Source organism: Vigna radiata, chromosome 4 (genome assembly GCF_000741045.1).
Source record: "Vigna radiata var. radiata cultivar VC1973A chromosome 4, Vradiata_ver6, whole genome shotgun sequence".
NCBI lineage: Eukaryota > Viridiplantae > Streptophyta > Magnoliopsida > Fabales > Fabaceae > Vigna > Vigna radiata.
In genome coordinates this window covers 15,428,225-15,445,392 of record NC_028354.1, presented here as the reverse complement: position 1 = coordinate 15,445,392, position 17,168 = coordinate 15,428,225, and the positions used below count along the sequence as shown (strand labels likewise).

The 17,168-nt window shown below is 34.6% G+C and overlaps 1 protein-coding gene across 4 annotated transcripts; it reads left to right on the top strand.

Moving 5' to 3' along the window:
* The first annotated feature begins 12,928 nt into the window (after positions 1 to 12,928).
* Positions 12,929 to 17,168, top strand: LOC106758575 (mannose-1-phosphate guanyltransferase alpha-B). 4 transcript variants are annotated; one of them, XM_014641497.2, is made up of 16 exons: positions 12,929 to 13,032; positions 13,132 to 13,227; positions 13,645 to 13,742; positions 13,854 to 13,954; positions 14,053 to 14,131; positions 14,280 to 14,340; positions 14,505 to 14,551; positions 14,652 to 14,744; positions 14,855 to 14,945; positions 15,117 to 15,165; positions 15,562 to 15,678; positions 15,758 to 15,905; positions 16,268 to 16,360; positions 16,435 to 16,503; positions 16,712 to 16,754; positions 16,871 to 17,168. In XM_014641497.2, the coding sequence occupies exons 2-16, from the start codon at positions 13,170 to 13,172 to the stop codon at positions 16,969 to 16,971; spliced, it is 1,248 nt and encodes a 415-aa protein (XP_014496983.1). In that variant the 5' UTR covers positions 12,929 to 13,032; positions 13,132 to 13,169; the 3' UTR covers positions 16,972 to 17,168. The 4 variants fall into 4 exon arrangements, with proteins under 4 accessions (XP_014496983.1, XP_014496982.1, XP_014496984.1 ...); XM_014641496.2 differs by having other exon boundaries at positions 12,976 to 13,028; XM_014641498.2 differs by having other exon boundaries at positions 12,981 to 13,032; positions 13,141 to 13,227.

The following is a 17,168-nucleotide window of genomic DNA, read 5'->3' as shown; positions in this document are numbered from 1 at the left end:
CTGGAGAACTTCCCAGTAGACGTGAATGACCGTTCGTGGCCCAGGAGTTCCTGGAGAACTTCCCAGTGGACGTGAATGATCGTCCGTGGCCCAGGAGTTCCTGGAGAACTTCCCAGTAGACCTGAATGATCGTCCGTGGCCCAGGAGTTCCTAGAGAACTTCCCAGTAGACGTGAATGACCGAGTACCTGTAAAGTAGTATGGTTGAATGATTGTGAGGCCGCACGGCCGAACACCTGTAAAGCCGAATGGCTGAATGACTGTGAGGCTGAATGGCCGAGCACCTGTAAGGCCGAATGGCTGGGTAATTGAATTCTTGAACACTTAATTGAGTAAAAATTGTTTAACATTATTTACTCCAGAAAAATAATAACAACTGAAAATAAAAGTTTATGTCAATGATAGTATTATTTAATCAATACGCCCACAAACTGGTTGTTCCTGCACACGATCTCGACTACGGCTCCGATCATATTTTCGTTCCCGCTCCTCCCTTCGGTAGGACCGTTCAGGACTTCTGTGTAGAGATCTCCCTCTGGGGGGCTTCTTCCTTGGTTCCCTTCTTCCTTCACATACTTTAGGAGATATCCTGCTCGGATGAGCCTTTCTATTTCATCCTTCAATGCTCCACATTCCTCTGTGGTATGGCCACGGTTTAGATGAAACCGGCAGCTCTTCCGTTCGTCGGCGTTTTTGGGAGTTGCCTTCTCTCGAAGTGTGAGAAGTTCAGCACTAAGAGCTTCTTCAAGAACTTTTGCCCTCGGTGCATTGAGGGTTGTATAATGATTAAACTTGAATGTTCGGGGAAGGTCCCTACTTTTATCATTACTATCGAACGGTCGCTTGTCATCTTTTCTTCTTCCGCCTTCGTCAACTTCTTGTTGTCGCTTTCTTTGTGAAATTCGCATTTCCTCCATACGGATGAATTCAGCCACTCTTTTTTGGAGTTTTTCCATGGTTTTTGGTGGTCGTGCATACAATTTTTCGGCAAAATATCCTGGTCTTAGACATGAAGGTAAATTGTTGATGATAAAAGAGTGATTTACCTCTTTAATTCGTCGTGCAGTTTCAATATACCTTTTCATAAAGGCCTTCAAAGTTTCCCCTTTCTCTTGCTTAGTGTTTACCAATTCTGCAGCTGTTAGTTCTTATACCCGGTTAGATGCATATTGTCTTCCAAAGAGGGTTTGCACAGTGGTAAAGCAATCCACTGTATTTGGAGGAAGAGCGTTATACCACGACAATGCCTCTCCCTTGAGTGATAAAGAGAAGGCTCTGCATAGGACTGGGTCACTGTTGGAGTAAAATGCCATTGCATTGATGAATGCCTTCATGTGATCATCTGGATCGGTTGAGCCATCGTATCTTTCTATTGTCGGGGGTGGTTTGTCAGGCATTGGTGCTTGCATGACATTTTTGGTGAACGGTAACAGATTGGAGGACCGCGCGTTACGCCTCCAGTTTGGATCCGAATGGACGCTTTGATCATCATACCGACTGGGATTATCTCTATTGGAATCAGACATCTCCGGTGTGGGTCGTCGTTGTTTGAGTCTGGTGATTTCTTCGGCTTGCTTTTGTTGCACTTCTTGCTGTTACGTATGGTTTGAGCCTGTTCTTCCATTCGCTTTGCTTGTGCTTCTAATTGGGCCTGCAACTCTCTGATCATATTCATAGAGTCGTCGTTGTTGTCCATATTCCTTGTGGTAACCATTTGGGTTTGCCGCTCGGCCCCACGGTGGGCGCCAAAATGTTTCGGTAATAATTTTTGGGGACCGAGACACTAACCTTGTCTGACGTGGCTTTGCCGCTTTCCGATGCTTGAACTGGGTTCTTCACTTGTCTTCTTTTTTCCGATGCCTGCAATCTTGGTCGTTCGGTGATCTTCAAGTTTTGACCGCTTGTCCAACTTCCCGATGGAGAGGGGGAGGTACCTGCAAAAGGTACTCTGACGCCCAAGTCAGGCGTGTATTGAAGAGCCTCGACTCTTGATTGAATATTTAGTGAAGGGTTTTCACTATTTGAGTATATGAGAATATGAGTTGAATGTGAATGAAGTATATTTAGAAGATGATTTGAAGGTGATTCGAAGTACCTGGCTTGTGACATTGGCTCTCTATTTATAATTTTTCTCATGGACCTTGAACTGATTGATATAAACCCAACAGAATAAAATATAAACAGAATATAATATAAACAGACTTACCTGAAAATCTGGTTAGTTGCTAAATATCTTTAAATAGATATTCTTGATTATTTTATATCTTGAATAAGATATATCTTTAACCGCTCGGCCCAGATATCATATTATACAGTATCTATCCAAGAAGCACGGCTCTTTATAGCTTGATCTAGATCATAAGAATACTTGTTGGTTTTTTAACCCGAGAGAATGATTTATATTTTACTCGTTGCCTGATTTTATAAAGTTTGAAAGTAATTATATAAATTGTATATCATGGTATTCCATATAACTACGAACCCTACACCTTATCCGCCTCCTTTCTCTTTGTCTTTGTTTTCATTCTCTTTGCCTTCGTTTTCATTTTCTCACATTTGAGTTCTCTCTCGCGCTCTCCCTCGCAATCGTGTTCAAGTCAATGGTGGTGACGCTTTTTTGTGGTACGCATTGGTGCTTCTTCCTCTCTCGTCTTCTTGTGTGCATTGACTTGGCGTCCAGGTTAGTTCATTCTTTCTTTCATGGTTGATTGTATGAAAGTGATAGATCATGATTCATAAATTAGGTTTGTATGATAGATCCTAAATTTTATTTTTGGGATGATATTTTAATCTTCTAAAGATGTGGTGATGATATCATTAGAAGATGTGTTTCTAAATATGAGTTTGAGAGTATTCTTTTGCATTATCATAGGTCAAATTATGGGGACATTTTAGTATTGAAAGGCCAACTTTTAAAGTTTTATAAAGTGAATTTTATTGGCCTACGTTTTTCAAGGATGCATATAGTTTTGTTAAACAATATGTCAAAGAGTAGGAAATATTTCAAAACAAAATAAGATGTCCTTAAATAACATACTTGAAGTGGAAAATTTTTATGTTTGGAGTATAGATTTTATGGGGTTCTTTCCTCTTTCTTTCTCAAATTAATACATTTTGGTTATTGTGGATTATGTGTCTAAAAGGATAAAGGCTAGTACATTACTAACAAATGATGCTAAGGTGGTGGTTTTTTTCATTAAGAAACACATTTTTTTAGATTTGGAGTACCTAAAGCAATCATTAGTGATGGAGATTTACATTTTCATAATAAAAAATTTGCATCACGTTTGGGGAAATGTGGTGTCAAAGACAAGATAGCTACCCCTTATCATCCACAAACAAGTGAGCAAGTGTAAATTTTCAATAGGGAGTTGAAGAGAATTTTGGAAAAAGTTGTGAGCTCATCTAGGAAATATTAGTCTAAAAAATTAAATGATGTACTTTGGGCTTATTGTACAGCTTTAAAACTCCAATTGGAATGTCACCATATCAATTGATGTATGCGAAATCATGTCATTTACCAAAAGAATTAGAGCATAAAACATTCTGGGCTATTAAATTGTTAAATTTTGACTAAAAAAATGCATGTGAGAACAAACTATTGCAATTGGATGAGTTAGAGGAATTTAGAATGCATACTTATTAAAATGCTCGAATTTATAAAGAAAGAACAAAAAAATAGCATCATAATTCTAAGCTTAAATTGTTCCTAAGAAAACTAAAATCTAAGTGGTCAGGTCCTCTTGTATTAAGAAAGTATTTCCCTTTGGTACAATTGAAATCTCATATCTTAATTCAGAAAGAAATTTTAGAGTAAATGACCAAAGATTAAAATTGTATTTAAGAGGTGATTAAAAAAAAAGGACTAGTGTTTGAGTCTTATCACCAAATGAAAATGACAATCATTTGTTTTCCGTTCTAAAAAAAGAGAGAAAAGACAGAAGTGTAAGAAGAAAAGAAAAGAAACCCTAATCTCTCACAAGTTCTCCTTATTCATCCACACTGAAGACCCAATTTGCAACTCCACCCCGGCGAGATACACCATACACACTGCCAATCATGCCGTAAACCTACATAGCCTACCGCACCCTCCAACCAGTGAACGCCTTCGGCACAACATTGCTTCAGTCGTCGTAATCCAGTCTTGGTCGTCGAGTCCTCCAACCAACGAACGCCTTCACCGCAACTCCGCTCAAGTCCTCAATGTTCACTGTTCTCCATGACCCAGACCATCACAACACACCCTCCACTTCACCGTCACAACTCCCAATCGCCACGCCTTAATCTGTGCGTCCTGCTTAGCAAATAGATATCTCAAAGTAACATGATCAATGTAAACAATAACCTTAGACCTAACGAGATAAGATCTGAATTTATCAAAAGCAAACACCTCCTTCCTTGCGTAGCGAACCAACACGAAGGGAAGCATAATAACAAGAAGGGTCATGCACCAAGGAAGACGATAACATCACCAGAGTCGTGCCATCATTGAATAGAGATAGAGAAGAAGCTTGAAGCTTTTGGGTTTGCTTGGGAGAAATGTAAAAGAGATGAGATTGGGGAAAGAAACTCTAAACACTTTTTGAGAGAAAGGCAATTGGGATTTTAATTCGGGTTACCTAATTTTTAATTGAAAAGCTTTCTTTTTTTTTTTAGGTTAAATAGATTCATTGGTCCTTATTTTTGCTAGTTTTCTTTAATTAGGTCCCCGTTTTTTAAAAATGATTAATTTGGACCCTGAATTTGAAAAATTAAACCAATCAAGGACATTCTGTTAACTTTCCTGGACGACGTTAAAAATCGTCTTTGCTGGCAAGAGTAGCTGTCATTTGTAAACAGGTGGCACTTAACCACTTTATGACATACCTAATCTCATAAACAGTACCACCATAAATGGAATGTATAGGTTAACCACTTCAAGTCGCGCTTCCAACCCAACTTAGGGTTCTTCGTCCCGCGCGAGAGAATAGGAGAGCAACCTTCTTCTTCTTCTCTTTTTCATTTATCGCAAGCAACATAGAAGCTTCAAGCTTCTTCTATGTTTCATTCTTGCGGGGATAAAAGATCATACAAGGCGTGGCGAAGGCACGACTATGGCGCGGTGAGAGCTTCTGCATTCCGCGGAGAGGGCCTCTGCATGTTGTGGCGAGGGTTTCGTTTGGGGATTTTTCGGTTTTCTGTTCTCGCGTGAGACTAGCAATTTGGGTGGATGATTTTGATTCCTCTTCTGATTTTGAATTTAGGGTTTCTGTGATTGCAAATTGATCTTGCAATTTGAGATTTAAATTTGGGTTCCTGAACTTGTTTCTGAAATTGGGAAGTTTGCAATCTGCTCTTGCAAATTGGGGTTAGGTTTTCAAATGGAGGTTTTGGAATTGTTATTGCAATTTGGGATTTCTGATCTTTGGGATTTTTGATCTTTCTTCTGATTTGGGAATTCTGTTTTAAGAGCTCTATTCTTGTTTTCTGAAATTGTGTTTAGAGTTCTGTTTTGGAAAAATCTTGTGTTCTTGATTTCGTAATGTTCCATTCGGAGTTGATGATCGAGAATTTGGGGTTGATTTCGCAATGTTTTCTGAAATTGTGTTCAGAGTTCTGTTTACAAAATGACAGCTACTCTTGCCAACAAACATGATTTTTAACGTCGTGCAGGGAAGTTAACGAAATGTCCTTGATTGGTTTAATTTTTCAAATTCAGGGACCAAATTGATAATTTTTGAAAAATAGGGACCTAATTGAAGAAAACCAACAAAAATAGGAACCATTGAATCTATTTAACCTTTTTTTAAGAATAATAAAGAGAAAATTTAATTTTATAAAATATAAATTAAATTATTATTATTATTTTTTCAGGTAACAAGTATCTGTGGGTCGGATAGGATAATACCCGCACTCAACTCCTTTAGAAATGATTATTAAAATACGCACTACTCTTTATCCGTGGATAATAAATATTTGCAGATAGTAATTACCCGTTGTACATTTTATCCGCAGATACCCATATATATATATATATATATATATATATATATATATATATATATATATATATATATATATATATATATATATATATATATATATATATATANTATATATATATATATATATATATATATATATATATATATATATATATATATATATATATATATATATATATATATATATATATATATTATTCATTTGAAATAAATTTAGGGCATCCTAACCTTTTATTCTATAACATCGCATATAACATGTTAAACACCTTAGCCGTATTTTCACAAGCAATGCTTCTAAGAGAAAAAATGTCATACGCAAAAAAAAAAAAAAGTCCACTTCGATTGAGATGAATTGGTTTTCAACTTTCTTTCTCTACTTTATTTGTCGAATGGCCCTTGAAGTTGTGATATGTATATGTTATGAAAATATAAATCGATACATATGAAATTTCTCTCTCTCTATATAATACTAGGAAGGGTTCATCGAAACATTCTTTGAAAACTTACGAAGGCCTTTTTAAATTAAATCCCATTTAATCACTATATAAATTTTCTTTCATTTCTAACGCTTCATAAAATTATCACCTTTTGAGCTATGATAATTGTTCCGGATGAACTTGTCTTCTACACTTCTTCCCAGATTACCAGATACTCCACGTGCACGCTCTTCAGCTCTCACCTTGAACTCGTGCGTTCCTGCTCAAACCGGACGGGTACCTACTAAAGGCACTCCGACGCTCAAGTCAATTATGATAAAAGGGATGGAAGTAGAAAAGGGAATTTGACTAGACAAGAATAAATGAGCATTCAATGTAACCAACTACCTTTTCACTTTGACTTGTATTTATAGTGTTCCTTATGGGCCCTTGATTACCTACTCCCTAATTACGGCCCAATCCATGGCCCACTTCTTCTAATTGTGTTTTGTCATAATCTAATTACCTTGTTTCCTACCATCCAACACGAATCTACCGGGCGGCCGGGATCCGTTATCTCTTACCCAGCATCTTGGTTTGCAACGTCGTACTGACCCCCACAGTCATGTAGACACGAACGGTCGCTGTCAACAACCGTCGGTGCCATGACTCTCGTGGGACGCTGCTTCGGACTAAGGTTATGCTCTGATTTCGGTCGTGGGCTGCAGTGACCATCCGTCGTCGCTGTCATGGAGGTGGCAACCCTCTGTGAGCCCTAGCTCCCAGCTCCCGATCACGTGATGTCGGTCGACTAGGTCCTGTTGATACGTAGGCAGACTGTGCGGCACCATCCGGTCCCTATCGTACATAGGCCCCTCAAGCCCTAGGTAATGTAATTGTCGTGGGGTTTAGGGGCGGTCCGGTTGCTAGGGTGAGGTAGGGATACTGATCTGCGCGGAGGTTGGACTTACTCTAAGGTATTTGGGCGGGAAAAGACACGTGTCGCATTTTTGTGGGCCGTTACGTTTGGAAAACTGTAACGGCGCTCAATCTGGAGCGTTGGTCGTGTAAATTTGAACTATGGGCCGTTTCCGGATTCTGCCTCTCAGCAAGAAGTTTATTCCGCCACATGAGTTTCGCTTTCCATTTGTTGTTTTATAAAATCATTACTTGTAATTTAGGTATGTTTTTTAGGGAAAGAACGTTGATTGGATCCAATGATTTAGGCGTTGTTGGTGTTGTTTTGTCAATTGAATTCTCTCCTACTTGTTGCACTCTCACGGTCAAAATTAGAGCTTCTTAGCAGAATAGTTTGAGAAATATAAATATCTTGACAGGTTAAAATGAATTTGTATTATAACATATTTTGAAAGTTCTCACCTATTAGTTTAAACTAATTTGAATTTATAGAGAAACTTGTTTTACTTTATTTTTTGTAAGTAGGGAAATTATAACAAGTTTCCATTTCTCCATTACTTTATCATTCTCATATTGTCCCTTCAGTTTCTTTGTTTTTTCCTTTGCCTTGCCATCCTTACTATTGGGAGCACAGGGTTTTTCACGTTCAAGCATTACAACAGTCTTCTCAATAATAGGATTGTCATCTTCACCGTCAATAGGTGAGATTTAAAACTCATTTTTCTTCAGCAAGGTGTCTCCTAAATTCAAAGAGTTGTTAATGTTCAGCTTCTGTGTCCTCTCTTTAACTGACAATCCAGTTTGGACAATGTCACTTGTTTTAGATGTTCCGATTCTTAGTTCAGGGAGAGTTGTAGTCTTGCTTTTATCATGATTCACAATAGCAGAAATCTTTCTGATATCAGTCTCCAATGGAAGTTCAAGACATTGAAGACATTATAACTAAGTGGGCTTCTTTTATTTTAAGTGTTAGTAAATTGTAGAAACTTGACTACAATGTAGTGTAGATTGATGTTATATTTGGATTTAGTAAATGGTTTTATTTACAAATTATGTATTAAATATTATTACACAATTTTATGTTTGAAATGAATTTCATTATGTTAGTTTAATTGAATATGTTCATTTGATGTTATATTGATTATAAATTGATTGATGAGATTAATACAGAAAATTAATTGTAAATCGAATGGATATGCCAAATGTAATAATGAATATTTTTTTATATAAAACAAGTTTTTATGATAGGTGAACAATGTATGTAATAAAAAATTATTTCTAAAAAGTATATTATGATAGGTGAACAATTACTTATCATAATATTATGATAGGTGAAAGAATCATCGTCATAAAACGCTACATATTATGATGGGTAAATTCGCTATATTATGACTGATAAGTGAAAATTTGTCATAATAGGTGACAAAAAGTTCGTCATAATACACTGGACCTATTATGATGGACTTTTCTGTCCGTCATAAAATGCACATGACCTATTATGATGCCAAGAACTATGATGTCAAATTATTCGTCATAACAGGTCCTTTTTACCCGTCATAAAAAGCGTTTTTTCCACTAGTGAACCAGACATCTATATTATTTTTAAAGAAAAAGAAGGGAAGAATTGAAGTAGAAAAGCCTTTTTGAAGGATCAATTTTGAAAGCAATTTTTTACTTCAAACTTATCCTTCTTGATTGAGAATATTGATAGCATATGGCATGCTAAGCACATATTTTTTTAGACTTAATATGAGAGATCTAATGCAGGTTTAATAAGTTATTTTTAAAATGATTTTGGAATTTATTAATAGCAATTTGTATTTGAGAGGTTCAAATATAACTTTTGGAAAAAAAAAAGTTCTCATGAACAACCATAACATGTAATGATGAACTAACATAATCAAGTCATATAAATATACATAATTATTAAACAACAATTTAGAATAAAATTTTCGAATAGTATATATCATCATACACCTACACACATCTTCACATGACATCACAACAAATCATTAATACCTGCACTATCATAATTCAAATTCACCAGCATATAATCATACAATTATTTCGTCAAAGTAACCAACTCACACCCAAACTCACTTGGTCATTCACCAACTCCTTCCCTAATTTGCTTGAAAACATTCACTATATATTGACTCATCGTCAATCATATACAACATAAGGTCAAGTGTCACCTCCCATCACTCTTTTAAAGAGCTTCACCAGGCCGGTACACTTTACCAAACTATTACACCACGACATTTTCCACCACTCTCTAGAAGGCTTCGTAGGTAAGTACACTACTTCCCATAACTCTCTTAGAGCTTCATCGGACAAGTATACACTGTTCACCACCCTCTTGGTGCTTCATTGTACAAGTATACACCCCCACCACTTTACCCTCAAAGAGCTTCATCGGGCAAGTACCAGTGCTACTCCCACCACTATTCCAAGAGCTTCACCAAGCACTACAACATAAACCCAATTCTGCAAGAAATAAATAGTATCATACTCACACAATCAAACGACAAACTAGTATATACTAAACATTCACAAAACCATAATAAAGCAATTATCAAAATAATGACAAGTTAACCAGACCACCCAAAATAGTCAATCATGTACTAAAGTCAGCACCCTTTTTCTATAAGGAAAACCAAACCTATAAAATACTATATACCTACCTAAGTTAACTAAAATAAGAAATATGAAAATATATACTATATACACCCCTTTTTCTAATAACTAACTCCAAATCCATTAAAATGAAATAAATTCAATATATTCCTAGAGGGTGGTTGTTGCATGAGGAAGATAGTGAAAATATGTGATGGAACGTGAAATCGCGAGGCAGTAGAGGTTGTTCCGATGGTCATGGCAGTTGCTGCGATGAGAAGACAAAGTGGCGAGATGGTGGAGATGAAGGTTTGGTTAGGGTGGTGGTTCTGTTGTGGATGGATGGTGGCAGTGCAAGACTGATGTTTCTGTGGCGACCTTGTGGTAGTCCGGCGAGGATGGTGGTGGCTTTGGGTAGTAGTCACGGCAGCGTTGCTAGGGTTTGGTGGCGGCAGAGTGGTTGATAGCTAGGGTTTCTGTCTAGAGAGAAATTAGAGTTTCTGGAGGTAGGAGGCAAAGATGATGTGGCAGGGGATGTGACAAATCTAAGTGAGGTGGCAACATGTGTTTGAGTGATACATAGAGTTTAGGATTGTCACATGGCATGATCTGGTAGAGTCTATTTTAGGAGGGGTGTGTATAGGAAAATTTAGAAGGTGTATTCAAAATAAGGTTATTATTGGGCTTAGTGTTGGGCCTGGTTTAGAAAAAAGTGGTGAATCTTTGTAAAAACAGGGGTCCATTCAGCCCATTTTCTTGAATAAACTAATTTTAATTTTGGGTCTCATTTTTGCATTTACTGACCAATAAAGCTTCAATTTCAGCTGCACAAATAAATATAAAAATACTCAAGAATAATTTATGTAACTAAAAATCACTTTTTAAATTCCTTTTATTCTCAAACCCAATAAATCCATTTGTCACAAATTCTCTTCAAATCAACCTTTTTAAACATAAATGTTTTATCAAAATTTTGAATTTTAAAGCATAAATATGCACTCATCACTTGTTCTTTAATCATCTTTTATTGTTTCTTCTTTCTCTTTCATTCTTGAATTGCTAAATCTTTTTCCTTGAAATCTAATATAACTACGTTAAATTCTTGTATATTTTGATTATATATTTATATATATATATATATATATATATATATATATATATATATATATATATATATATATATATATATAATAAATCATGTTTGAATGTATTAAGAACTACCTTGTGTTTCTAATTTGTGCTTAACCTTACTTCTTTAAAATCAAGTAGACTTACAATTTATGAACTAGGTACTAAACACATTTCAAGTATAAAAAATTGTGTAAGCCAATATTCAAATTAAAAAAATTTAAATCCAAACAAAAACTATATTAAACCTCAAATTACACAACAAAATCCAAAATAACATCAATTATCTTCATCAATAATATTTCGCCTCATTTATAATGTATTTTGTTCTTCAAATTCTTTTATTCTAAAGTTTCGTCCTCATTTACATTTTAAAAGTAGATTAACATGTTATTAAGTTTGTAAATATTTGTTGGAAATGGTGAACTTGCATCCAGTAGTCTAAGTCAACGATTAATTAATTTACCACAAAATTTTGTATAGCTTCTAGAATGATAAAATTCCTATAAAATAGTTTACAATATAATGTGTTCCTTTTGAGGGTGCATCTATAAGTGAAGATGCAACTTGCACTTTATTTATTACTTTATTACTACAATGTTAGACTTTTTGGACCCACAAAAATAAATGCTACGTTGTATTATGCTAAGAACATAGCAATTAGGTTGCTTGATGAAGAAGAGAAAAATATTTCGAAGCATTTTTAATCTCTACTTTTCCATTATCTTGATGTAAAAGTAATTGATTGTGTGGTTAGGTATTAATGTCACATGATTGGTGTACCAATTTGTCTTTCTCAGGATTTAGAATCTAAACTTCCCTTTTTTCCATCTCATGAAAGCAACTTCATTAACAATCTGGTTTCCTTCTTCTGTGTTACTTTTTTCACTTCAACCATCATATACAACGTTGTCTTTTCTTTCTTTTCTTTTCTGTGTCTCAAATTATGATTCATGAATGCATGAACATGTTATTAGGGTAATAAGTTAATTACTTATTCAATTTCCACTTTCTATACATTGTGTTGCTCCTTCCTTTTTTTGTCTTCATCGTTTCTGTCATTTCATAGCAAAATTTCACCCATTTGTTAGGTTAAACTCAACTTCTATCGGCTTATATTTAATTAATTTAATGAAAACGACATAAATCGATCCAACTAAAAAAGTTATTCAATAACCAAAATAATTAGTTACTATTGTTTTTTAAATTAAAAATTATTAGTATTTAAAATAATTTTTATATGATAAATTAAAAAATATAGTTGATTTATAAATTAGAGTCCAATTTCTAACATTATATAAAAAAAATTATTATTTATTATTGATTTTTAATTTTAAATTAAAACTAATTTAGATGTAAAATTTATTGTACCTTAACACTACGGTAGGATTCTTATAAAAATAAATAGATAAATAAATTCTTAGGTCACAATTTTGACGAGAAGTCAACTTTTTTCAAATTCAAGGAAATTAAACTTAAATAATATCAGTTATGAAAATTGAAATAAACTATATTTTTTTATTTTATTTTCTGTGACATCAGTTGTTTCACACATGAAAATTTATGAAATGATAAAATATGTCATTAAATGATCTCATTGATATGGGAAGTTTTGTACTAATATATGACACAAAGTTTTCATCACTATTAATTAATGATTATTTAATATATTAATTAAGTAAAATATAAATGCTTTTAATTATTAGCTTCTCAATCAATGTCATGATTAACATTTTCAATAACGTATTAAATATAAATGGATGGTTTCTCTTTAAACTAATCTCGTCGTACCAGTAACATAGTCAAAATAGAAAATAAAAACAGAGCACGAAAAAATGGAACAGTGTAAAATTTACTGAGTTGTGTGTTTATATGTACCGACAACGAAACTTGTGATCTGATAAACAAATCCAAGACAACCTCATCTAATCTAAGCCCCGAAACTACATTGCAATTTCACATATTTTGTTCGTTAGTTTCTCTCTCTCTCTCTCTCTTCTGTCTGTGACATCAGTCACCCCATTCTGAACTCTGAAACTCAACCTTATTGTTTCTTCTCTTGCATCTTAGCTGTTTCAGGGCATCAAAGTTTCTCTCTTTTAGCCAATATGGTAACTGCAGATGAGAGGGTCGTCGCTGTGATCATGGTTGGAGGACCCACTAAAGGTATTCCCTTCTATTCCATTCATTCATTCACACAATTTTTATTCATTCAATGCCACTTCACCATTTCACTATTCACTGATTTCAATTTCTCGTCTTAGTTTCTTAAGTTCAGACCACACACATTGGTTTTTCAAGTTGTATTAAATGTTTGCTTGGCCAAGCTATTACAAATTGATTTTGAAGTTAAGTGATTTGTGTTGGCTCTTTTCGCTATAAAACCAAGTTGGTAGTTCAGTTAAAAGTTTTAATCCAACCCAAAACTTTCTGGACCTTGAATCAATTCCTTGATGTGAAACTGAACTTCTTGAGATTTACTTAAAATCATTATAACTGGTATTATAATGTGGTTTTGGAGAACGATTCATTTATTTGTCCTTGATTATGATTCCATAGTTTTCGTTATGTTTGCATGTACAGGTACTAGATTTCGGCCACTGTCATTCAACGTACCCAAGCCACTGTTTCCATTAGCAGGACAACCAATGGTTCATCATCCTATTTCTGCTTGTAAAAGGGTACATACTATACACAATTGTAAATATTTTAAACTAATAATAATCATAAATGATGTTTATCTTTTAGTTATGTATAATCTGCCAAGTACCTAACTGTTATTTGTGTCCCAGATTCCTAATTTGGCTCAGATTTATCTGATTGGTTTCTACGAGGAACGTGAATTTGCCTTATATGTATCTTCTATCTCAAATGAGCTTAAAATCCCTGTTAGGTTTGTTGTCTTTTTCTTTCTATGCATCTCTTGTAACCTTTAATTTTTTTTAAAGACAAGATTGGTCTCTTATGTCATTTTCTTTTCTGTAATATTAGATACTTGAAGGAAGACAGACCACATGGTTCGGCTGGTGGCCTTTATCACTTTAGAGATCTGATCATGGAAGATGATCCGGTTTTTATCTTTATCTATGACTTTGTCCATTCTTGATTTTATCTTACATGTGTGTGTGTTCAGAAAGTGTCTATTTCACTTATTTTAATGTCTTATGACTAGTGCTTGTGTTACACGTTTTAATAGTCTTGACCATGTTGTATGGCAGTCACATATCTTCTTGCTGAACTGTGATGTATGCTGCAGTTTTCCACTGCCAGAAATGCTTGGTAATTTCTGTGTTGATGTACACTATTTTCTTCTACTTGCAACTGTTTGATGCTTTAGTTTCTTTGCAGAAGAATGACTTTTAGCTTACTTGATATATTTTAACTGTTATAATATGGCTGTGGCAACAATTAATTGTTTCTTTTTCGTTCACCTATGTCTACAGATGCTCACAAAAGATATGGTGGGATGGGAACAATACTAGTTGTGAAGGTTGGAGAATAAACACACAAAAGAGTATCATACACTGTACTTTTATCATTGTTTTTGTTGATTAGCCTCTTATATTTTTTATTTCTTCCTCCTTTTGAAGGTTTCTGCAGAATCAGCTAGCGAATTTGGGGAATTAGTTGCTGATCCAACAACTAATGAACTATTGCATTATACAGAGAAACCTGAAACCTTTGTATGTTGATCATGTTCTTATGCCTTGGACTGCTGAAATAAAATTTGAAAATTTTCCTCTCCTCCACACTTTTTTTTACTTTCTTACACTACCACCTTACTTGAATGCAGGTAAGTGATCGTATAAACTGTGGTGTGTACATATTTACACCAGATATCTTTACAGCCATAGAGGGGGTTTCTACTCAGCGCAAAGACAGAGGTCAGCTAAATATTTTAAGATGAACCATATGGATTATTTTACATAAAAAGGAAAAACTTCACCTTTAATTTCAAAATGTAAAATTCTTCATTTCATTTTATTTGTTCTGGCCATACAGAATTGGAAATACTGCAGTTTGTCCTCGTGTGTATTAACTGGCTTTACTTGCAGCTAACCTAAGACGTGTTTCCAGCTTTGAAGCAATGCAGCCAGACCCAAGGTTTGTACGTATGAAAAGTCCAAAGATTTAGCATCAGCTAGAAAATTTCATGCAATGAGCTCAAACAGGATCCATGCAGTTTGCTTATTTAAGTAGTTACATTAGCAATCAGATGTCATTCTTTTCCAATTTGCTTATTTTATACAATGTATGATACTCTTAACCTTTACATACAATTAAGTACTAACATTTATTGAAGCTGACAAATAGTTGTTGAATCGCTGATTAATAGTAATCAGTTCACTATGAGGCTTTTATAATTCTTGTTTGCATACCTAGGATACATGCTGCTTTTCCTGCATCTGAAGTTCTTATTTCAAAGCCAGAGTTATATTATGCACACTATGCACAGTTTACAATCACTGTAACATCTGATTCTGAATAGTTCTTCTTCAGGATTCTTCCAGCAAATTATGTCAGATTGGATCAAGATATCCTCTCACCTCTTGCGGGGAAGAAACAGTTATATATTTATGAAACCAATGACTTTTGGGAACAAATCAAAACTCCAGGGTAAGCCTGCATATTATGTTACACATTCTCATAATTTCTTCCATGGTGATTACCATAAATGTTGACTTAATTCTTGCAGGATGTCCATAAAATGTTCTAGCTTGTATCTTGCCCAATTTCGCCACACATCTCCCCATCTACTAGCAAATGGAGATGGTACTAAGAAAGCCGGCATCACTGGTGATGTTTATATTCACCCGTCAGCAAAAGTGCATCCATCTGCTAAGGTGAAGAATATTCAACTGTTTTCCCTTGATAAGTAATCAGAGGCTTTCACTATCTTCTCAGTTTCTCTGTTTCAGCCATGATAGACATGATGGTTTTTAAATTTTTAACAGTTTAAGGATATTACTTTTCCTTCTGATGCATGATAGACTTAATTTTCCCATCGGTTTGTGTTCATATTATAATTTATTTACAAATTGTATAACTTTGCCCTTTGGATTGGAGTCATGAACATACACTTTTTTTTTGAATTCACATCATGTAGTCCCCACCCAAATGAAAAAAAGAACATGAGAAGAAGATCTAGATGACATGAAGAAACATACTGATATGAAAAATAACTAGTGTAAATTTTATTGAACAGATTGGTCCAAGTGTATCAATATCTGCAAATGCTCGTATTGGAGCCGGTGCAAGGCTAAAAAATTGTATCATCCTTGATGATGTAGAGATCAAGGCAGGTGTACAGTTAATTGGTTTGAATTGCATAAGTGTTTTTGGAACTCAAAATTTTCATATTTCATCTTACAGGAAAATGCTGTTGTTAGTCATGCAATTGTTGGATGGAAATCCTCTATTGGATTATGGGCACGTGTCCAGGCAAGTTAGAAAATTCTTTCTACATATCTATAGCTCTCAAAATGGCTCAGAAACACTTATAATGATGCCTTCTCATCTAGTTAACAAGGAAGAAGATATTCCCATTATATAATGTTATCTTGTGCTTACATTTTCATTTTCTAACTTTACACTGAATTTCCCTTTTTTGGGTCACAATTTGTTTGCTAAATTGGATATACTGAATCAGGCTAGTGGAGATTACAATGCAAAGCTTGGGGTAACTATACTTGGTACCTCTCTTAACTTTGTCTCTTTTTCTTAGGCTCTATTTGTTGTTTATTTATGGCTATGTAAAGGTAAAGTTAAATTACCAACTGTGGAATTCATGTTCCATTGCTTTGAGCAGGTGAATCTGTAACAGTTGAGGATGAGGTGGTGGTTTTTAATAGCATTGTTCTGCCACATAAGACCCTAAATGTGGGTGTTCAAGATGAAATTCTTTTATAGAACTTCTATGGCTTCCATTGCTGGCTTCTTTTTTCCCTTGTGATTGTATTTGCAGTTACTTTTGCTTAATTTAATATCTAGTTCGGAAACTGATCAAAGGATATCATCCATTTTGTTACAAAATTGTAATATATTCATTGTTGTATACGCACACTTTAATGTTGCTATTTTAATAAGGACAATGACATTTTCTGAAA

What these genes read in the sequence shown, in the direction of transcription:
- LOC106758575 (XM_014641497.2), top strand. Translation starts at nt 13,170, where the DNA reads ATGGTAACTGCAGATGAGAGGGTCGTCGCTGTGATCATGGTTGGAGGA. An exon ending in GAGCTTAAAATCCCTGTTAG is followed by an intron (nt 13,955 to 14,052) that starts GTTTGTTGTCTT and finishes CTGTAATATTAG; the next exon opens with ATACTTGAAGGAAGACAGAC. An exon ending in TCCACTGCCAGAAATGCTTG is followed by an intron (nt 14,341 to 14,504) that starts GTAATTTCTGTG and finishes CTATGTCTACAG; the next exon opens with ATGCTCACAAAAGATATGGT.